The following is a 23679-nucleotide window of genomic DNA, read 5'->3' as shown; positions in this document are numbered from 1 at the left end:
CTCACAGTTTGAAAAATATTATTCCCACAAGCCTCTGCCACCAGGAAAGGATTGGTTGTTTACATTCCAATATAAGTTCAGATTGCATCATTTTTTTCAAGTGTCATCTTAAGAAGTCAAGCTTAGCAAATGTTTTCACTGAGTAACAAGAAGACACTACTTAAACAAAGAGATAATTTTTAAGACTAGAAATGGCCACAAAAGATGAGTGACCGGGGTGCCTGGGTGGCTCAGTCAATTAAGCGTCTGCCTTCGGCTCAGGTCATGATCCCAGGGTCCTGGGATCGAGTCCTGTGTCGGGCTCCCCGCTCAGTGGGGAATCTGCTTCTCCCTCTCCTTGTGCTGCTCCCCCTGCTTGTGCATCCTCTCTCTCTCGCTCGCTCTCTGTCAAGTAAATGAATAAAATCTTTAAAAAAAAAAAAAAAGACGAGTGATCAGTGAACTTAATTGTGTCCACCATGACACATGAGCTGTCGGCCAGGTGTGTTTAGCTTCTAAGCCCAGTGCCCAGCACTGGCAAAAGCATGGGCTTTGGAGTCACCAGGTGAGGGCTTGATGCAACCTCTACCACTTTGGTTCTATGTCCTCTAGAAAGTTACCCGATGTTCTGATGGCCAAGGTGCTGGTCTAAAAAATGGCCTCAACATTCCATCTTACAGGGATGTAATGAAGAGGAAATGTCAATGAAGAGCACGTGGCACACCACCCAACCTATCAGATATATGCCCAATAAACAGTAGCTATTCTTTCTCCTTTGCCTGGAGGTAGCTGACACCTCTCCTATGAAGAGGACAGAGCACATATACCCCTGCTCCCAGTGCCTCCTGGCATTCCAGGGGGATTTTTGAGCTCTTGGGCACAGATGCTCCAAGCTTCCCCTCATGCTGATATGAATCAGAAAGAGTCAGCCATCACCACAACTGCCAGGGTCTTCTCCCAGGATCTGCGTCCAGGTAAACGGCACAAAATAGGGAAGCCTCAGGCCAGTGGGCGGTAGAACTTCTGCTCCATTCCCAGCAGCTCAAAGGCCTTCCAAAACCAGATGCTTTTCCCTGGTTGAGGGAGTGTGGTTCTCCCAAAGTCTCACTGAGTGGCGAAGCACTGGGTGAACCCCCACATCTGGTCACTTCCTGCACCTGCTGGCTGGGATTTAAGTTCAGAGGTATGATTTTAGGAACCATTCCTAGATCTCATCCTCACCACTCCAAAGCTCTCCTTATTCTTTTGAGCCTTAGTATTAATTTTGAGAGTGCCCTTGAGTCTGGTAATAATGAGAGGTTTGCAATTACAAAACCACTAGAGTGTCTAAACAGCAAGTGTGCACTGGGAGTGGCCTCTGTCACTTACAAGCTATAAGACCCCGAGTAACCTGTTTCTCATCTCTGAACCTCAGCATTCGAATCTGTAAAATGGAGCTAGTAAAACGTGCATCTCCGTGCTGAGCACACAGAAGTGCTCCAGCTCTCTCCCAGCGACCACAAATAAATGAACGTGTACATGCATGCACGTGCATGTACATCAAATGTTAAAGGAAAGCACAGTGAAAATTAAGTAAGACAATGCATGTGACTGTGATCTCTGGAGGCTTCCACAGAGAATAAATACAATGGTTTCTTCCGGGAGAGAATGACTGGGGTCAGGACTATGAAGAAAGTGTTTTCCTTTTGTATATATACATATGTATACAGAATTGCTTTTATGATAAAAAAAATCATAATTTCAAAAGGATATAATTAATGGCAATATTTGGGGGACCCAAACACATTTTTATACTAAGCTTTGAGGAGCAAAATTATAGTGTTAACTGAGACAGACTCATATACAGTAAGTGAAACTGGTACAAAACTCATTATTATAATTTAGCTTTAAATTACTTCAAGATTATATCTAGATTGTTCTAACACTATGAAGAATCACAGGGAGTTGAATTTATACACTACCTAAAGAAATAAGGTTCCCATTAATTCAAAATATATTTCATTATTTTAAACAAAGCCATGAAACCCCTTCAAGGTTCTATGAGCTCACTTGGTGTTAACGCACGGAAGAGTCTGAGAAAGACGTGCACAAATGCCTTGCCGTGAGTACCGTTGGGGAGGTGCCTAGGACCAGGCAGAGGGTAGGGTGGACGTGGGACAGTCAGAGAGGCTGCCCGTAATGTTTAGGGTTTTTAGTATGTTACATGTATCATGAAATAATTAATTTTTTAAAGAAAGAAGCAGAAAAGAATCTTTAGAGATTATTCATTCCATGTCCCCATTTTTATAGATGGGGACACTGAGGTGTGAAGGGGAAAGAGAGACTCCTGGCTCAGATGTCCCCCTCCCATCCTCACTTGCAGGGGTGGCCAGTGACAGGGACAGGGACATCTGCCACAATTCATCATCATCCAAAATTGCCGTAGGCAGGAAGTGTGCCAAAGTAACAAACTGAGGAGTTAGTCATCAACAATCAGGGACGGCTTTTTCCAAAAATGAGGTTTTAGTTACATTATGAATCAGTTAGGAAATACATTTCTCAACTCCAAACAGTGGTATGTTTAAAAAAATTGTTTTAATAGTCCCAATGGAAATTAATGTCATATTAATGCTAAACACCATTACATACAATATTTTCATACCATCTGAGCTACTTCAAACTGCCTTCTGAAATTGGCCTTTAACAAGGGAAAACAGTACAGGCAATTAGGAACTAATGAGAACCACGTTAATCCAGGGGTCGATAAAGATCAGGAAAGGCGACGCCCGGAAAAGCTGACTCTCCCTCTGGATTCAGCAAGGAGCAGATGAGAGACAGCCATGCACTGAAGAGAACTATCCTCTTCAAAGACTCTTCATGTGACCTGGGGATATGAAAGAACTCAGGCCCTGCGGAGAAACCCAGCAGGCACCACCCAAGGATGCTCAGCACCCCCACAGCAGGCCCATTGGGTTGACCATGCCCAAGTAGGCTCCCCAGTTTCCAGGCCCCAGATCCTTGGCCAGGTCCTCCCCTGCCGGCCCCTCCGCTCCCTTCCAATGGAGCCAGGAGCCTGGGCCACCATCCGCCCTCCAGGACATGGTAGCCCTTCTGCCCTGTCAATAGCCACTGCCCCTGCCCGCAGACCGACGTCATCGGACTGTTTATGAAGCAGCCCTGCCAGAGCAGTGAAAGGACTGAAGCAAACATTGCTCCAAAAATGCTGGGAATGCATCTCAAATGGGCAGCTGGAGACTTGTCCTAACTTTTACTGCTATTTTTAAGATACCTCTATCCCTGGCGAGGCTGGGTTGGAGCCGGAGACCTCAGTTTTATTTGACCACATTTATCTCCAGAGGTCACTGAAAGCTAAGAATAAGAAGGGTCATCGAGTTCCCAACACTATTTGCCAGAAAATCAGGGCAAACTTTTCATTTCCCACCACGGAAGCAGTTTTAAACACTGGCTTTGGAGCTAGCTCCAGAGCGCTCTCTCCTTCTCTCCCTCCCTTCCCCAACCTCTCTCTCCCTCCCTCTCCTCTCTCTCTCTCTCATTCTCCTGCATTTCTACTTCTTACAGCCACTGATGATTCCTGGCTTACAACATCAGTAGGCTATGCCACCACTTTCTGAGACTCTGGTGAGCCAGCCAAGTTCACACAGCACGCAGTGAGCAGGACCCACTGAGGCAGAGATTTCCATCAATAATTATTATCCATCTAGGAAAAGGTAGCCCCAAAGTACACCTATATGATATCTAGATAATAGGCTGACCCTGCTGTCTGGACACCTGCTTACACCGTAGAATGGAGCATCTCTTTATTTCAAATGTACTCCCCGGTCTTCACACTGCAGCCAGAGAGAACACCAAAGAAAAGTATGATCTCATCCCTGCTCCCTGTGGCTCCCCACTGCCCTAAGAGGGAGTCCACGCACCTCCATATGCCCACCATGCTCTTCTTGGTCTGGCTTCTGTATTCTCTTCCTGCCTCGCCCCTTAGTTTATCCATCACTCCAGCTCCCACCACCAAGCACCAAGGAGCCCGTCTACCTGGAAGGCCTTGTTCTCCCCAGACCTCCTTCACCACTTAAGGTCTTTTCCGGTCCCCCAGCACTCTTCCCATCCCTCCCAGGCTGGCTTGGTTGTGTGAATGAGGAACGTCGACAAGAGCATTAGTCTGGCCAAGAGCATCAGTCTGGCCAACCTTGCACCGTTCGACCTTCAGGTTTTAGCTCCCTTGAAGTTTCCACACAATACTTAGGTCTGGGTTAGATGCATGCCTCCTTCTTCAGGGCTCTCAGAGCTCCTTGCAGTTACCCTGTTATAAATTATTAAAGCTAGATTTTAACTGCTTGCTTACTTGCTCGTCTCCTCATCTAGACTTCTTGAGGGAGGCCTTGTGTCTTGTTCCTTATTATGGCACCAACGACAAGCCTTTATCATAAGGTCTCAAAAATGGTTGCACAGTGAACCCATAATCGTTACTGGTACTGAGTAAGAAAGCATGACAGATGCTCCGGAAATCATTTTGGTGTGATCTTGCAGATACATTTTCTTAGCAGAAATATAAAATGCACTTCCTACTTATGCACCCAGTAATAATTCTGCCACTTTGCTGGAAGAGGTTTTGTTTTGTTTCGTTTTGTTTGTTGTTGTTGTTGTTGTTTAATGGGCCACCAATAAGCCATGATCCCATCAGCTTGCACAGAAACGATGAAGAGAAGAGTCGCCAGGGCTTTGCAGCAGGCTGGGGAGTCCAGTGACTCTGAAAGCAGCTACAACAAAGCCTGATCTGCTCCATGTGTACTAATAATACCTGGTCTGCTGGGCTTTGTTGTTGTAGCCATTCATCTTAACTTCTCACCAGGGCACTACCTCCTACTCTGTGCCTCAGATGGAGATCATTTCACCTCCGACCCCCCACTCCTCCTCAGGCTACCGTGATTGGTTCTGGGAGGGCATGCATACTGGTCCTAGCCGATGAGACTTTTGCAGGATCACTGGCAAAGAGGTATGTTCCCACTTGGACTTGGACCCAGTAGCTGCTGGCTGTCATACTCCAGTTACTTGGGAGGGAGGTGGAGAAAGATCTGATTTAGGCAGACCTAATTGAATCAAGTCTTGCCTTGGGGGCCCATTAAAGTCCTTTTATGTTTAAGCTAGTTAAGCCCCTGATATATCTGGAAAGCATATTCATAGTATTTCTGGGAGATCTGATGGTCAGAAGCAAGGTCCCAGATCCTCAGTCCTTCTAGACCAACTAAAGAAACACACACAGGGGAATGGGATGTCTGGGTGGCTCAGTCAGTTAAGCATCTGCCTTCAGCTCAGGTCATGATCTCAGGGTCCTGGGATTGAGCCCCACATCGGGCTCCCTCCTCAGTGGGGAGCCTGCTTCTCGCTCTTCCTGCCACTCCCCCTGCTTGTGCTCTCTCTCTCCCTCTAAAAAGAAAAAAAGAAAAAGAAAGAAAGAAAGAAAACACAGGGGGCACCTGGGTGGTTCAGTGGGTTAAGTGTTCAACTCTTGGTTTTGGCTCAGGTCATGACCTCAGGGTCATGAGACTGAGCCAGGCATCAGGCTCCATACTCAGTGCGGAGTCTGCTTAGTTTCTCCCTCTCCCTCTTCCTTCTGCCCTTCCCCATCTGTGCTCTTTCTCTCGCTCTCAAATAAATAAATAAATAAATAAATAAATCTAAAACAAACAAACAACAACAAAAAAAACACACAGTGAGCCTTGCTTCCCCACACAACCCACATTGGTGTTGCTCCCGCTGCGCCTGGGGGTTGAGCCTGCATTCTTGGATAAATGTTAGTTTTACTTCAGAATCTGTCAGTGAAACCTCAGTACCTCGGAGAATTCTTCACCTTTCTAAGCCTTGGTTTCTTTTTATGTAGAATGAGGAGCTTCAACAAGACCATTTCTATACCTTCTGGTTATAAAAATGATTTCGTAAATATTACTTTTCAGTGCCAACTGCTGACTAACTTTGTGTACCCTGCTGGAGCCAGTCTAGATGCTACCAGAAAAGCCTCGAGCTGGGACAGTCTCTGTGTAGTGGAACTATGTCTTTCTCGGACCTGTAGGCCAGAATGTAACACCAAGCACAGTCTGGTATGCTGGGCATACAGCAGAGCGGCCCTGGGCAGTGCATCGTGTAGCAGCAGAGGACCTCAGTCCCAGAGTGAGACTCTTTATAGCTTCAGATGGGCAAATACTGGAAACATCTAGGCTGACATAAATCAAGACCTGTGAATGAATGTACTTACCTGTTCTTAGATCTGGTCCCCGGTTTTGAGTCTCCTCCCGGTTGGCTAGAGTGGATCCCTACAGTTATCCCAGCTAGGACCAGAATACCCTTCTATTTAAATCACACATTGGTAAGGCTGCATCACTCAGTCATCTGAGTTGGGAAGACCAATTCGTTTTCTCTCCTGCGTGGCGGCAGACTGTGAGTCTGAACCTGAGCAGCCATTGCATGAATGGCGGGCCTTAAGGTACCAAGCGGGAATGCACGACGGATGCACCCAGGGTATGGCTTCTTTGACGGAGGGATCACCAGCTCTTACGTCAGACACTCTTGGGGATGGCCCAGAAAAGCCCTTGATACCTTTCCTAGGTTTTGGTTTTTGTTGTAGTTATTGCTCTCTTTTTTAAAATATGAGGTGTGATCTTTGCTCAAGCCCTTCATGGGGACTATCATCTCACGAGGGTACAAAACGGTTAAAGAATTCATTCCCCTCTGTTCTCTTTATTTGCCTTTCTTGGGTTAATAGTGGAGAGTTTTCTGTTTCTTGGCTTCCATGATCCCCGTGCTGGTGGTTTTCAATCACGACTCTGACCTGGACCTCTCAGGAATTCCAGCTTACTGTGTCTCGGAGTTAGGTGAAAACTTTCTCACCACTTTTTTAATTGATGTGCTAGAAATCAAATTCATCATATGTACCATAAAACTGGATTCTTTTAGCATCTTCCCCATCACTGTCAATGGACCCACCTTTGACTTCAGCCTAACCGTGAGAGATATCCTTGTTTCGGGCGCCCTCTATGTCTCTTGCCACCAATGTTGTCATGTATTACAGTAAATAGCTCATCTCCTCACCTCCTCCTAATTCCTTCCACCACTCCGGGCTATGCCTGCCGTGGTTCATGGCTGACTGACGGCAGCAGCTCAGCTGCCTTCCCTGAGTTCCCCCAATTCTAGTGCATCCTTCTCTCTCAGACTAATTGTCCTAAGCCTACACTTTATCTATCATTCCTGGTACTAAAGAGGTAACTTCCTATCACATCACATTACAATGCCTGGAATACATCAAGATTTCCCATTATCGACTTCGTCCTACCTATTCAAATTCAACAATGCTTTGGCTTATTCTATCCTAGGAGTTTTGATATATTGTATTTCCTATATTATTCCTTTTTATTATCTTTTAAGTGCTCTTCTTCCTAACTACATTACCTAACCCCTAAGTGTTCACCTAACACCCCAAATTCATCCTCACCCCACGACTTAGCCCATGCTGACTCCCCACCTAGCATACTCTCTCTTTGTCTTACAACTCCTCCTGGGCCCTCCAGGAACCCTACCCTTTCCTTTCTAGCCCCCACCGATCTTCCTCTCCTCTGAACACCCACAGTGCTCCTGGTCCACACTGGATAGAATCCCTGAATAGCCAGCTCTGTCCCATCTGCTCTGCTTGATTCTTCCAACCAGACCACAAACCCCTTGGTGGTAAAGACAAGGCTATATACTTCTTTGCTCTGTAGTGTCTGGCAAAAGGCCCTCAATAAATATTTATTGATTTACTGAAATTGATTTATCATGATTTGGGGGGCTGAGGGTAGGAGAAAGAGGGAGCGGAGAGTGATATAAATCTAGATCTTCCAGATAATTGGATCTACCACTTCTGGTCACCTGCTGCCACCCTCCTCCTCCCAATTACTTTACCTGCAGAATTGAACCTCTTGGTCAAACTGTGAGTTTTCTGGCTGCGTTCCTTCCTTCAGCTGGCTGACGTTGAAAAAGGAGAGGGTGTGGTTGACAAAGCCGTGCAAGGTCCCATTGTGACTATAGCCATACTGGTACACAAGGCGGGGGATAAAGTCGGAGGTGATGGCAATGACGAAAGCCTGAAGTACAGAAGCACATGTGCTTGAGGGGTGGTCAGGATGGATGCTGTCTCGGTGGGGCAGGGTCCCTCTGGCTGAGAGACTGGTCCTCCTTGGGCTCCCCATCCAGAGGCACCGCTCTGCTAGAGAAGTCCTTACTCTGAGCTCATGCAGCTTTTCCACCTTTGGTATGTGTAAGTGAACCCACCAGACAGTGGCTGGTTGCTAAGGATGCTAAGCCAGTGTGGATCGTTGGGTTCTGGAGGGAATGAGCACCTCTGAGATATTTGAATTGACACTGGTGTTGGCCAAGCCAAGGCAGAGTGGAAGATTTTCTGAGAAAATTACTGATTGTGATAAGAGGGCCACTTTCAGGTGATATGCAAGGACACTGGATGACCATGAACTTCTGTCTCTGGGGGACACCAGAGAACCAGGAACCCCAGGGATATGGTGCCACAGTTCCTTCCATTTGACCACTGTCTCTCAACACTTTTTAGCACAGCATGTAATGGAAGTTGTTCTTTCATCCATTTGACTTAGGAACACAGAGACAATGGGGGAAGGCGTGGGTCTTGCCTGATCCCACCACACGTACCCAACGCACTGTCTGGCATATTTAAGTGTTCTATAAATGTCTACGGAGCAAACCAAACAATGAGTGAATGATTGCATGTTTGAATGTGGAGGTACTTTCTGCAAAGAAAATCTTAAATCTTTCTGGCAGGTGTTTATACTGTATTCTGCACCAACAATTAAAGCCCTTTAAAAAAAAAAATGTAGTTTAGGCATTGTTTTCGAAATGTATGTATGAGTGTGGATGGCCATAACCATATTTGAGAATGAGTAACTTACTGAGCACTTGCTATAGGTCCTTTCATCTTCCCAGTTAATTTCCAGAATGATCCTTTTTGGAGGGTAATCTTATGCTCTCCCATTCTTACAGATAAATAAAGAAGTCTTAGAAAGGCCAGGGAGGTAAGACTTCTTGTCATCCTGTTGTATGATGGAAAGTGCCTAGTATGCAAGGCCTCTTTTCTAGGTAACACAACTCTAAAATATCTACTGATCTAGTTTCCAAATTGCACCTTATTTGTCAGCCTTAAGATGTGCACTTCCTACACTGAGCATTCAAAATGCAGCGGGCTGATTCTCTCTGCTTCTCCTCATGCCTCTCTAGTCATTTTATGTGTTCTTAATAGGCAACCAAGTCACAGCCAGAACCAAAGTTTTTCTCCCGGGGGAAAATGGGTGGTGGCTTTCTTGGTATGCGCCAGGCCAGCAGGATTTTCCTCCAACAAAAGGCCCTACCCGGCCACCATCCACACAGAAAGCAGAAGCCAAAGCTGCCATTGGCTTGGGCCCAGCAAGATTTCCTCAGAAATGTGGACATGTCTGGCAAGGCAGTTAAGGAGGTCACAACAGGTAGGACCCCTCTTCTTGTATATCCTGTCTTAACCTACACATGCCAGAGTCCATGGGAATAATCATGACTTCACACTGACAGCTTGGAGGAACCATAATTAGGAACCATGGCCCGGGCAACGGTCCAGGTACTGTTTAGCTCGGGAGTAGAAAAAGAAAGGAAAGAGATGGATAGATAGGCGGAACTCTTTCCTCATTATTCTTGGCTCCGAGGAAAGATCAGATTTTGACTCTTAAGGCCAAGGTATGCATTCCGGTGGATAATTACCTTTCTTTCGTGTCGTGAAGTTAACAAGAAAGTCACAGAGCCCTGGCCACAGCCCGATGAGTTAGAAGGCATGTATGCACTATTAACCAGGGCGCTGCCTTGAACGAAGCTCCAAAAGGAAAAGGCTGGAAGGTAACAAGAGCTGGTACCCTGCTTTGAAGACCTCAGCTCCTCTGGAGGCCCCCTCTGCAGCTCCCTTCCCACAGAGCTAGGGTGTCACAGATGGAACACTTACATTGCTGATGACGGAGAACTTGCCGATCCCAGAGAGAATGTCAAACCAAATCCCTGTAAGACAGAAAGCAGGGCGTCTGGCTCACTCCCACCCTTGGCCTGGTGACTGACAAGGCTGCAGCTCAGGGTGATGCTCCACGGGCAAGGTACCAGTGGAGGTTTGCAGGGCCCCCCAGGAATGGGCTTGCCTAGAAAGGCTTAGGTGCCACCCTGTCTGGAAACCAGGGGGACAAGTGGGTGTGGATAAAGGCCTCCCAGAGCCCAAAGATATGAGGATGAGGAGCTCCAAGGGATAAAGAGGCAAGGGTTTCCCCCAGCCCTCCTGAATCCAGAGTACGATGGTGGTAGCAGGTGGTGGTGGGGAGCCCGAGGGGACCAACGGAGGTGGAGGGCCTGCCATGATCTCTAAGCAGGGGACATACCAATATCTTTGGTTCTCACGGCATCTGGCCGTCTCAGCTCAGTCACAAACTTCTTTGCATCAAGCCGTACTTCAATGACATTGTTGAGGAGGGCAAACACAGGTGCCAGAGGAAAGGAGGCCACAAAGAGGGTGACAAAGCCAAACTGGATGACTAAGAGAGAGAAGAGTGTGAGAAGCTTCACCAGGAAGAAGCAGGATCTAGGTAAACTTCGCCTTGCAGCTATGGCCCCTTGTCTTTTCTTACGGGGTCTCTTTCCCAACTTGGTCTCCTAGGATCCTTTTTCCTCCTGCCCCACAGTCATGGGTCTTTCTCTCTCAGTGCCTGCAGGCCCACAGGCCAAGGCCATCACCCCAGAGCAAAGCTCTGTGTTAGGCACAATGAGGAGATGTGAGAAAAGGAGAAGTCTTGACTCTCTCCTTTCCGTCACTCTTTATCTCCAGTCACTAATCCTGGTCCTCTAACTCACAGGTTGACAACCTTTCTCAGTAAGTGTATAGATAGTAAATATTTTTGCATTTGCAGGCCACAGTCTTGTCACAATGACTTAACTCTGCCATTGTAGAGCAAAAGCAGCTAGAGACAACACGTGGACAGACGAGCTTGGCTGTGTTCCAATAAAACTTTATTCACAAAAGCAGTACATAAAGTGGGCTGGATTTGGCCCATGGTCCATAGTTGTTTTTTTTTTTAAAGATTTTATTTATTTATTTGACAGAGACAGAGATAGCGAGAGCAGGAACACAAGCAGTGGGAGTGGGAGAGGGAGAAGCAGGCTTCCCCTCGAGAAGGGAGCCCGATGTGGGACTCAATCCCAGTACCCTGGGATCATGACCTGAGCCGAAGGCAGATACTTAACGACTAAGCCACCCAGGCGCCTTCATGGGCCATAATTTGCCAACCCCTGATGTAACTTAAAAAAAAACAAACACCTCCCAAATTTGGCCTCTTCTTTCCATATCCATAGTCACTGCCTTTATTTAGAAAGTTTATTCATTCATCACACATTTATTGAGAGCTCACTGAATGTCAGGCACCTTGCCAAGTATTTCAGGAGGCAAAGGTCTGGTCCTGCTTTCAGGGAGCTGGGTGTAAAGCAGAAGAGAGAAATGTACACAAAGATGTGCACCGAGATTTTCTGCGTGCCAAGAGAGAATGAGGAATGTACCAGAGGTAGCGGAGACCCAGGGGAGGGGGAGCACAAGCCTATTCAGGCTGGGGACTGAGGAGAGCCTCCAGATCAAACACCTGAGCTTGGTCTTGAAAGACGGGCCTAGACTGAAGAGAGCATTCCAAGCCGAGGAAGCAGTGTGAGCAAAGGAGGGGAGGAAGCCTGAGCCAAACAGATGGCTGTACGGTTTCCAGCCCCTCATCACTTCAGCCTGGGCAACTGCACGACCCCCTAACTGCTTCCTTTGTCACCAGTCTGCCCAGGCCTCTATAGTCTCCTCCCTCAAAACCCCCAGTAGTCTGATCCTGTCACTTACCTCTCATAAAAATGGCTGTGGGCTCCCCTCTGTTTCTTGGCTATAGGCCAAATTCCTTATCTTGGGAGGCAAGTACTTCACAGTCTGCCCCCCACCTACCTCTCTAGCCCCATCTCTCCACATTTCCCCCACAGCCATCGAGCTTCTGCCTTCTGGCACTGGGTTTCTCCCCCTCGGGGTCTTCCCTGAAGGCAGCAGGTGCCCCCACTCGCCTGTACACCTGCTCTCCAGCTAACAATATCTATGCATCCCCAAGACCATTCCATCCCCAAGACCAATGCCATCTCCTTGCCATCTTCCTCCTGCTCTACCCTCACCCCACCTTGGTGCCTGCCTCTGTTACAGCCCTCACTGTGTGCTCACACCTCTTTTCCACTAGACAGGCAAGGGCTCCATCCATCCCTAGGGGCTCAGCCACCACAGTCCTGAGTCCCAGGAAAGCCACAGTCTAATAGGAACCCCCTATGTACCAAGGGCAACTTATTTAACTTCTCCAGGTCTTGGTTACTTTGACTGCAAATCGAGGATGACAATGCCCATCTAGGTTGTCACGACGGTAAATGATATTGCACAAATTAAGCACTTAGAACAATTTCTGCCACTTAATAATTGTTCAATAATGTTATCTGTTATTTATCCCCTTATTGGGATAAATATCAACACTTACAGGTAGCTGCAATGTATATTGCATACGGATATGTTAAACAGACACAAATTTAAGGTATAAGCCCTGAATGAGAGTCAGGAGGCCTGACCTCTAGCCCTGGATATATTTCTCACTAGCCATATGTCCTTGAGTAATTCTCTCTGCTTCAATGAGCTTCAGCATCCTCACTGATAAGTTCTGAAGAGACAGGTTTAAATTCCTCTTGAGGTCTGATTTGTAATGATGCTGTGATTCTCATTTTCTTGGACAAACTTCAAGATTCTAGGATATTCAAATAAAGAATGAAAACCCAGGATCTAAACTAAAAAAGTAATAATAAAATAGAAAATGTTCACAGAGGGATATGCCTAACCACAGCAGTTTTGAGAAAGAGAACATGCATGGAACTGCTTTTGATTTGGCAGTTTGCTTGGGCCCACAGTTGTGGGTTATTGCTCTTGCTGATGCAAGTCTGTCTCTGCCATGGTCCTTGATGGCCAGTGGATTCTCAGCTGGCCCCAGGAGACTGGCAGGTGTCAGTTGGTGGCAAAATGCACCAGAAGACACAGATTTGTCAAAGTTGGATCTTGGAATGAAGGCCTGCCAAGCTGGCTGGCTGAAGGGGTTGGGGCAGTGGGGAGGGGGAGGAGAAATCTTCAAAAACAAGTTCTGGGAGCCAGTTCAAAATGCAGGGTCTAAGGCATCTTTTAAATCAGGATTTGCTGAGGAATTCACTTTAGATTCAGGGGTAGGGGTGGGGGCAGAGGGGGTGGGGGGTTGGAATTAACAAGGAAAGCAAAACAGATGTTAGACTAGTTTTCTAAAACCTGTAAAATGCATGTCTGTGTTTAAGCATATATATGAACGTGTCTTTATTTATGGCCTTCTAAGTTGGTCTTCTTGATTCTAATAAGCTCAGTTCTACAGGGCAAGTGTTCTTCTTCTTGTCAGCGACTTCCTTGAGCAAAACCATGCAAACTCTCCAAAGCCCCAACAAGGGCCTCGCAAGGAGACTGGTAGGGGGAGGAAGGGGCAGGTTACTCTGTAAATGTAGACAGAACGCCCTCACCATACTTGTGCAAACAGCCCACCCAGACACCCAGGGTCTTCCAGGAAATAGGAAAATAGGACTGTGCACTCACTCTCCTTTCCTTCACGTGATCTCCAGGGACAGAGATGAGCCCTCTCCCTGGGGTTGCCCTGATGGTTTGCTTTTTTACCTTCATAAACTCTCCAGACCCACAGGCTCCCTTTGGTCTCTCTTGGGTCTACATAAACGACTTTCAGTGGTGGCTAAATGCTCACGGTGCGCCTGAATTACCCCAAGGCCATGATGCAGTTCTTATTTTTCTCCTTGTCACGTAAGTCTGTGTGTCCAGCACTGGATGACCTCAAGGGGGTGGACTCAGCAAAGGCCAGTGGTTCCAGGCCTGCAGTGACAGGACACCCCCGTCCCTGCTCCAATGTTCCTCAGGGTACCCGAGGCCATGAGGAGCCCCTCTCTGCAGTTGTTCTAAGCTGCAGGTACTTCCTGCTTAGAGGGGGTACACTGCACATTTCCAGGAATCGGCCCAAAGAGGCAGAAACAAATAGGAAGCTTTGTTTTATCTTGTGGAGAAAAGAGTTATAAAACTCTAACCCTCTAGCATACACATGCCAAATCCAAGACTTTTTCTTTTTAGTCAAAGACCTAAATGCTATATCAGATGGGCGTCCTTCTGGGTTCACTTCAGAGGACACAATGATATCGGCCTTCATCAACACCACAATTTGCTTCTAAAAACAGCCAGCCTCCATTAGGATAAGAACGTCCCTGGGAACCCCAGTGCACTGCATAATAGAAGCCAGCTTGGCTTGACCAATAACAGATTAAACCTGACCAAGCCAATTAGGGAGGAATCCATAAGTTGATTTTCAACTAAATCTCTACAAGGCCTGCTGTAAAGTGCTCCAGAAATGCTGAGCTGGAAGCACAAAGACTGGAAACACTCGGAGGCACAAACACCATTGCTTTTCTCCTCTCACTCTCCAGGACCTTCTAAAATCAACACCAGCCCCATACTGCCTGACGCTGGAGACAATTAAAATCTTGGCCTTCGTTATCTGGGCTTAGGTTAAAATAACAAGGAGGAGTGATTTAAACTAAACAAGATGGCTTCCAGCAAGGACATTCCAGGACAATCTGCTTAAAGAAGAAAAATAGTGCATTAGGTAGAAAAGATTGGCCAGGATTGGTGGAAAAGCTCTTGATCGAACAGTTTTTACTCATTAATATAAAATTCTTCAGTGAAACCACATTCCCATCACACATGGGCTCATGTGCCCACACACATACATGCATAAGTGTGCATGCACACATGTGTGCATGCACACCCCCCCCACACACACACACTCTCTCTCTCTCAAGCCCAGATCCTTGTCATGACATACAAGACCCTTCGTGATCTAACCCTAATTTGTTTTTCCAGACACATGTCCTCCCCACCCATGCTCTGAGCTCAGGGCTAATATTTAGCTGGTAAGCTTGGAGACCAACTCTGCTTGCTTTCCAACCATTTCAAAAGCCATTTGTACCTCTTCGAACTCACCACATTTTCCACATTTCTGAGCCTTCATACATACCACTACTATCTGTGCTGCTCTAATTTTCCTTCTCTTCTTGTGTGCTGAATGAATTACAATCCATATTTCAGGTCCGACTCAAACCTAACCTTCTCTATGAAGAGCCTCAGTCCCACCACCTCGCCCAGGCAGAAGTGAGTGCCATGGGCATCTCTCCACCTCACTCCCATCATGCCTTGCACATGTCGCTCTACTGGTCTATTTAATTTGCTTCCTAGATGGGGAACCTCTGGGGACCATGGACATATCTGATTCTTTTCTGAGTCCTCACAATTTTGTGTGGTGCCTATCCCACAACAGGTGTCCAGAGGTTAGTTGGTTCATAAATACAAGCTTATTTTTTCACCAGCTATAAACACAAAACAGATACAAAAAGAGGCTGACTCAACTGTGTGAAGGGAAATCATTGTACTTAGTGACGGTGAGGAAAGATGGGACATGAAATGCTGACACCTCCACACGGCAGTTCTCCGTGCTGTAACTTGCATGGAAGACTTGGAAGAAAGTGAGTATAAAACCAGTTAGTCAGGAGAGTCTAAATCTAATCAAAATCATTACAGTATTTTTTCCCTTAACTTTATATAGCTTAGTGAAAGTAACACAATCTTCTTAAGGGGATTAAAAACTGGGGGCTTAAGAATCCTCCCTTTCTTGAACCACTAACAAACAATACACGGAAATTATTAAGGGACACATTGGTGTGAGTTTGTCTTCTCACTCAGGAAGCAGTTGCTGAAAAGATTCAGCTAGGAACAGTCCATTAATATAAATGCTTATGTGAAAATAGAGCAAGGGAAGGTCATCACTGTTTATTTCATCAGCCCATATTTCAAGGCTGTAGCCAGTGATGCCCTTCCCCTGAGGGCAAGGGAAGCCAACTGGGCTCAGCACCGAGAGTATCTGGTGTAAAAAGGAATTGCAAGTGTCAGTTGATCATTAAATAGAAAGAGATAATGAGGGCATGAGCATGGGCCTCAACTGCTTTGGAAAACAGTTAAAAGTCCTGAAAGAATATAGGAAGGTTCTCAGTGTCCATCATTCACCATTCATTCATCCATCCAACTATCATTTATTGAGCATATTCTATATGCTGGGCACCATGTCTACTGCCAGGAAACAAAGATGAACAGATTACTGAGCCATCCTCCCAAGAGCTCCTAGTACACAGTGGAGAAGGTGGACATGTAAACAAACCCCGCTGGTGTCACAGAGTTAGAACTCTAATGGCAGCATTCACAGAGCACCGGGGCAGGAATAATTCATGTTTACCAGCAGATTCATAAGGCTTCACAACCACTGGGCTTGACTTGAAGAACAAAGTAAAGGAGGCATTTGAAGGTTGGCTATAGGGTTGGTAGTTAAGATCTGTCCTGAAAACCACTCATCCAAATTTCCAAACAAACTACTTAGGAAATAAAGATAGTAAGTGGAATTCCTCTTCAATATGTACAGAGTCACTTGGGGTTTATACAATGGATTGGGCTCAATTCAGAAACTCTGGAAGTCATAACAGGAAGGAACAGGCTTGAAGGAACAGTTTAAATATTAAGAGTTTACTGCATACAAATCAATGCAACATTGGGACAGATTGGCAAGGCATATTCTCTTCAATTCTTTGTGATTAAGGGAGACCCAGTCCCCACTTTTTCCTCACTGCCACATGAACTGTGAAATACTAGTTTCTTCAGATGGACAAAAAAGGTCCAGTGACTTTTGAGAGTCCTGCTACTCGATAATTCAGAGTCTAGTTTTAACAGCAGAACAGAGGTTGATAGTACGATGTAGACCAGTCCATAAGCAGCCCTCTTCTCTACCTTGGGAAAAGAGGCTAGTGCCATGGGAGCCTTCTGGGATGAGCCCTGCTGATGACCACAGCAAAGGGCAGAAGAATGTGGCTCTCAGCCACAGGGAACTTAAAGGCCTGGGCACTGTGCTCTTCTGGAAAAATCTGCACATTGATCCCCTTCCATAGCGTCTAAACCAAACTCCAATGCTCAGACTTCGTGGAGCTTCAACCAACATTTCCTACACATCTACCCTATGTAGGCAGCATGCTCTCTGGTTCATAAAAATAATCTTCAATGTCAAGTATTATTATTTCAATTTTTCCATTAAGAAAGCTGAGTCTCAGAGAGGTGAAATAATTTTCCCAGGGCCACGGACCTAGCAACTGATGAAGCTGGGAAACAAAGATAGCTTCTGATGCCAACCAAATTCAATGTCCTTTCACCACACAAAAAGGTAAATATTTGGCCCTGATGCGATAGTGTCCATCCCTCTCCCTAGCTGCTCTCATGTCTCTTAGTTTTCCTTTATTGGATCTTCTCCAATCTGATTTCTAATCTTCCTGTCAGGCAATCTGTACTGATATTTTCACTCTCCAAAGCATCTTCGCTCCCATGTCTTCTATGGCTGGTGCATTGGAGCTGTCCCTGCCATTTTCTGTGTCATTGCTCCTGTCTGGCCTACATTTGTGCCACCTCAAAAAACTTGTATCAGTGGACCTAGTTCAGCTTCTTTTTTTTTTTTTAAGATTTATTTGTTTGAGAGAGAGACAGAGAAAGCACAAGCAGGGGGAGAGGCAGAGGGAGCGGGAGAAGCAGACTCCCTGCTGAGCAGGGAGCCCGTTGTGGGGCTTGATGCCAGGACCCTGGGATCATGACCTGAGCTGAAGGCAGATGCTTAACCAACTGAGCCACCCAGGAGCCCACTAATTCAGCTTCTTAAAACTAGAGAGAATTGAGTTGGTGAGATCTACTGATTTATTTCTGATTTTCAGAGAACAGCCTGGTGAATTTCCAGTAAATGTTTATTATGAACAAATGAATGACCTGGCTTACTCACTCTTGTTTACTTTATCCACCTGCAAAATGGGAATGTGAAGACCAGTTATTCATTCCTTCTTCCCATCCATCCACCCATCCACCCATCCTCCATCCACCCATTTGGGCTGTGGTAACACAGTCCATGAGGTGGAAGGGCAATGAAACTTAAGCGTGATCAGAAAGAAGTTCCCAAGCAACAAATCATGTCTGAGAACCTTTGTTTCCTTTATTCCTTTGCCCTTCATCTTCCCAAAGGGCTGTGAAAAAGTCAACAAAAAGAACACAAAATTAGGTTTATGGAATTTTAGAAAAAAAAGGAAATGACGAAGGAAGGAGAAACAAATATGCAAACTCTAAGGACCCATTCCGGGGCTATGACTGAGCAACCCAGTGTACTCTGAGCTTCCTGGCTGTTACAGCAAGAAGAGAAATGGGAAAGTGATGTAGTTCTCAGTAAGTTTTTATCTTAAAGACTGCCTTCCATTTACTCATCCACTCATTTCACAAGCACTGAGTGGGCATCTTCTGCATGTCAGGAGCCTTCTGTAGTACATTGAGGGATATGGTATCCAGATATACTCTTGCCTTTTCTCTTAAGTACATATGGGGAGAGGGACTCTTAGCACAGAAAATGACAAGCAATGTATGCTTCAAAAGCGAGCGAGCGAGAGAGAGAGAGAGAGAGAGAGATGACCTGTGACTCACCCTACTTCCCAGAAATACTGGGATGAGACCCTGGATACTGCCTGAACTGTGTTTAAATGCCATTTGGAGAAGATGGCAGGTGCTTGATTATCCAGTGAGATGACTCAGTCTGTATAGACAGGATGGCTCAGGGAAAGGAATTTCCTGGCTCGTTGAGCCATTGCCTTGTAGCATACAATCTTGGAGTTCTATGAAAGAATATTCAGGCTTCAGTGCTAATGACTGTACAGATACTCTGGAATATTTCATCACTTACAGCTAAGGCACCCTTGGGACTAGATTTATAGGTCTGGTCTGTTGGAAACTTGGAAATTACCCAGTGTGGTCCCCACCATCCATGACCAAAGGATATTGGAATATGGAAGGGATCTTGGATGACACCTAAGTCATTGGTGTATCTGAACCTTTCTACTCTTTCTTTAATAAGTGGCTACCTTTACCTGATCATTACCCAGGGGAAGACAGTAATGTCTGGAGCCAGCTCTTTCCATTGCTCTTTATTCTCTGTCTCAGTTGCAAATCACTGAGACTTTGGGCTATCTGTTATAAAGCTTTATCATAGCAGTAGCTGACTATTACATGGGATATTTTGCCTGAACTACCCGGATGACTGGACAAGTCTACCAATTTGTATTGCTGTAGGAGATCTGCGTTTGAGAGGATAGCATTCCCTCATCATAAACACTTGAAAATAAGGCATCTTGGCCTCTGGTTGGAGGAAGTCAAGGGGTAGATTGTCCCACGTAAATCAACACAGCCAGGGGTTCTGGAGAGCTCTGGTGAACAGTGATGTCTATAGAGTCCAATTATCACTTTGTCTTCAAGGTCCTTTCTATAGGATTACCTCTTTCACTCTTTATTCCTCTTCTTCCTTATTCAAACATTTATTAAGCACCTACTGTATGCCAGGCCCTGTGGTTAGGTGCTATGAATGAATAAGACACAATTCCTGCCCTCAAGAAGCTCCCTTCACAATTTTGTGAATATGAACATAGGCCACTGGTGTTCAATTGTATCACTTATTTATCTGATAAAATGGTAATAAAACTTGATCAAGAGATTCTTTTGGAACTTCCAGAATTAAGTTCAGGCCTACATTCTCATGCCAAATTCCACTCTGTAAAAGTCAGACTGCCTTAAGTGTCAGAGAACTTCGCTTGCAGCCCTTAAAGCAACTGAAGAATTTCCTCCCATCAGGCCCTGAGGAAAACTCCACAATGGGGCTGTGAGGGGCCTGTGGCCAAAAAGCTTTGAAGCCTCATTTTGGGGTTGGGGACAGTAATGATTAATGTCATGGCCTGCTCCTGGGCCAGCATTCTTTCCTCCCCTCAGCGGTGGGGGTGGGAGACTACCCTTGAAGTCCCCGTTAGTCCCCCTTAGTAAGCTCTTCAGGAAAAGGGTTTGATATTGGAGATTCCCTCGAAAGCTTGCTGCTCCCTTCACAGGTTTCTCCAGCTTAATCCCTCACTCTCAGGTTTCTCTTTGTCTGGGGCCAGCCTATCTCCACCACCGGGTGCTGCCTAGAGGTAGCTCCCTACCTCCACAGGCTGACTCCCAGCTCCACCCCCTACTCCCAGCTTCCCCTTCACCTCAGGGCCATTCCCCCATGCCTGTTGGGCCCTGAGCCCTGGTTCCAGCTCAATTTAGAAACATGTAAATATAATACATCTCTCCCTGCTGCTTCCCTCAACTGATGACCTGCCTCACCATTACAACTGACAGGCTCAGAGTGGGCTCAATGCACTTCCTGTCTGCATGGGTGGTCCTGGGGATCATGGGGAAGGAAGCTGACAGCTGAGAGTGGAGCCAGGGATCACTATGTCAGGCACACCAGAGGGAGTGGGCAGCTTTGGTTTCACTGCTCTCATTTTTGTTCAAAGCCCAAGACAAGGGTCTTTCTGGAATTGGGAGGTCCAACCTGTTGGGAAAGAAGGAAGAAATCTCCCTCTACCCCTATCCCTCCACGAAAGCCCAAGTTCCCATGGGTCCTGAGGAAAGTGTCTTGTGCAATGATCTGGAAAGGGGCTCTAGCCCCAGTTCCACTAATGGGTCTGTGGGGTGACCTTAGGCACCTTGCATCACTTCCTGTGCCTCTTGCCTTCAAGGTGCATTGTCTGGCTGGATGTATGAACTGGGATGCCAGCACTGGAAGTGTCCCAGGAGGTTACCTGGTCCAGTTTGCAACTCTTTATTCTTGTCAAGACACTCAGTGAAAAATGATTATGTGCATCATTCACTTCCATTGGGGTGGCCAGGTTTTGTGCATGCTGAAACTTCTCTTGCTCTCTCACTCAAAAATAATCTAGAAATATGAGGAAGTGAGGGTAACACTGACTCTGCTTTACCTTATATTTTTAAACTATATGATCAGTAGTAGCACCTAACTTGTGACCTATTCCACAGTTGGTTTTGACCACAAACCCATGGGTCACATCTCTGCAAGGAAAAAATCGTCATCTGGTCTAATTCCCTGTCATGTCAAGGAGGAAAGTGAAGTGAAAGGAGAGATGATATGACATGCTCAGGGTCACACTTCTTGATAAAGGCAGAGCTGGATTCACACCCGCTTCTCACCTGACAGACACCCTGTGAAGATGGGAAGGAGAGAGGCTCCTTGCTCTGCCCTACAGTGATCATCTGAAGAGAAAAGGGGCTTCACTATGAAGACAGAGGTGCAGAGGAATCAGAAGCAGTGATAGGATTACTACCACCAAACCTTAGTTGTCCGTAGGGGTGGCAGAAACTATCGCCTCCAACAAGGTTTTGACATTTGTGGACTTCTCTTCTCTTCCCCCAGCAAGCTGTTTCCCAGGGCTGCTACCTACAAGCAGCATGGAAGGGTTCATATTACATCTTCTCTTATTTCCTTGGCTTACTCACTGGAAAGGAGTACATAATAGGCCTGAGCTGGGGGAGGGGAGAAGGCAGAAGCAAAGGGGAGGAGGGGGAGGGGGAGACAGGAAAGGGGGAGGCAGACAGAGAAAGAGAAACATGGGTAATTCTTGGGAATCCACCCATTGGATTACCAGCCCATTAGTACATGAGAACTGACTGCAGTTTTGCTAGAAGTGAGATGTTTCAGCCTAGATAAGAGAAAGGCGGAGCCAGAGAAGGGATACCCTCCTGTGTTCAGTCACTCCTTCACAGGGCTCTCTGGTGTGTTTTCAGGGCTGGTGCAGTGGTAGGGCCTGTCCCCAGGAAGTTAGTTACCAAGAGGTATCAGAGGCATTGCTGTCTTAGGAGGCAGCTTGTCTGAAATCCTGGGGTGGGAGTGGGGGAAGCTAAAATCCTGAGGCATGGGGGAGGAGGGAGGGGAGGGGAAGGGCAGGGAGGGAAGGGAAGGGGAGGGGCTTTGGGGAGGAGGTGACACCAGAATGAGAAGGCCCAGGGAGTCCCAGGGCAAGGTGGCTAGGGAAGGTCAGACACAAAAGGAGTGAAATGGAGACTATGGGTGAGAAATTGTCTGTTGAGGTCCATTTTGGCTGGACCAAGGATGTGTAAAGGGGCCTAGGATTAAATACATTGAAAGAATGTCCCACAGAGGCCTTGGTAAAGATATGGGAACCCTGGAAGTCTTTGAACAAAGGATGGTAAGACCAAGGCTAACGCTGGAAAGCATAAACAGGGCAGTAGCAAGATGGTGGTGGATGCAAAGGGCTGTGTTGAGGGTGTGCCAGGCAAAACACCAGGTGCAGGAGGTTCAGAGGCTGAGCAGAAGCAGCATCTTCCAGAGATATTCCAGAGGCAAGATCAAACCCCCTGGACAGAAGAGTGGAAGAACAGCGATGTTGCGATTTCTCAGCTTGGGGCCTGGAGGGCGGTGGAGCCCTCCCTGTGGTTGGAAACACAGGAACGGTCCCAGGAGCGGAGTTTCCAGGCAGAGGAGCGGGGAAATGTCTCCCTGGGGATGGATTCTCCTCCTGGCCTTGTCCAATGCCTCAAAACAAGGCTGAGGTGGTGGCTGGGAGGGGAGTTCCTCTTTTCAGGCCAGAGTTTGCTCAGCCTCAGTACATGGGTTCCAAAACCCAAAAAAGTTTGGTAAGCGGGCAATGACAGCCAGGAACAAAGAAGAGAATGGACAATTTTCTATAACACACCTCTGCTCAGTCAAATGGAAGCTTTCAGGGCCTAGCCTCTCTGAAGAAAGCAAAGTTAGCTGCATTTTGTTTTGTTTCGTTTTTGTTTTGTGACCATGGGGCCCTTGCTTGTAACTGTCTGCCCCCCTCTCTCTCTGCCGCTAGCCCCTGAGGTCCTGAAGGGCCTGGGTCCCACTTGTCGCCCCTGCGGGCCTGGTGCCTGGCACAGGTCCTGACCCAGCAATGCCCTCGGGGATGGCCAGGATGAGGGCACTGCAGAGAGAGGACATGAAATCGGAGTTGAGCTTAAATATGAGTCTGAGGGACAGCATTCTACTCTGTCCACTTCCACTAATGACTTGGTCCCTGAAGGCAAAGGGGTAAATTAAAGCCAGAAGGGACTTTTCTCTGAGGGAAGCCATGATCATAAACGTGGTTCACTTTGGTCTTGGGAGATGAAAATTGTTGCATATAAAAAATATATCTAAATATGTCCACAGTGATGGGGTGCCTGGGTGGCTCAGTTGGTTGGGCGACTGCCTTCGGCTCAGGTTATGATCCTGGAGTCCCGGGATCGAGTCCGCATCGGGCTCCCTGCTCGGCGGGGAGTCTGCTTCTCCCTCTGACCTTCCCCCCTCTCATGCTCTCTCTCATTCTCTCTCTCAAATAAATAAATAAAATCTTTTAAATAAATAAATAAATAAATAAATAAATATGTCCACAGTGAAAAGGGAGGCTAGCCCAACTATCATGGGATAGAAAGAAGTAAGGCCTCTATTTCTCTGTCACTGAAGGAAGGAAGCTAAAGTGCCATTCATTCAAGAAACATTTTATTGAGGGGAGCCTGGGTGGCGTAGTCAGTTAAGCTTCTAATTCTTGGTTTCGGCTCAGGTCATGATCTCA

The 23679-nt window shown here is 46.6% G+C and overlaps 1 protein-coding gene across 1 annotated transcript in view; it reads right to left on the bottom strand.

The window, feature by feature from the left end:
- Positions 1 to 23679, bottom strand: part of ANO2 (anoctamin 2) — a 363940-nt gene that overhangs the window by 5829 nt on the left and 334432 nt on the right. Inside the window, exons 21-23 of the mRNA XM_054507219.2 lie at positions 10416 to 10568; positions 9995 to 10047; positions 7906 to 8087 (exon numbers count right to left, since the gene is read on the bottom strand). Of these exons, the coding sequence (XP_054363194.1) occupies positions 7906 to 8087; positions 9995 to 10047; positions 10416 to 10568 (388 nt within the window). The remainder of the gene's footprint in view (positions 1 to 7905; positions 8088 to 9994; positions 10048 to 10415; positions 10569 to 23679) is intronic.

Source organism: Mirounga angustirostris, unplaced genomic scaffold (genome assembly GCF_029215605.1).
Source record: "Mirounga angustirostris isolate CCGP_5_RB_7025 unplaced genomic scaffold, mMirAng1.0.hap1 SCAF_5, whole genome shotgun sequence".
Lineage (NCBI taxonomy): Eukaryota > Metazoa > Chordata > Mammalia > Carnivora > Phocidae > Mirounga > Mirounga angustirostris.
The sequence above is the reverse complement of the archived record's forward strand: the minus strand, read 5'-3'. Positions and strand labels throughout refer to the sequence as shown.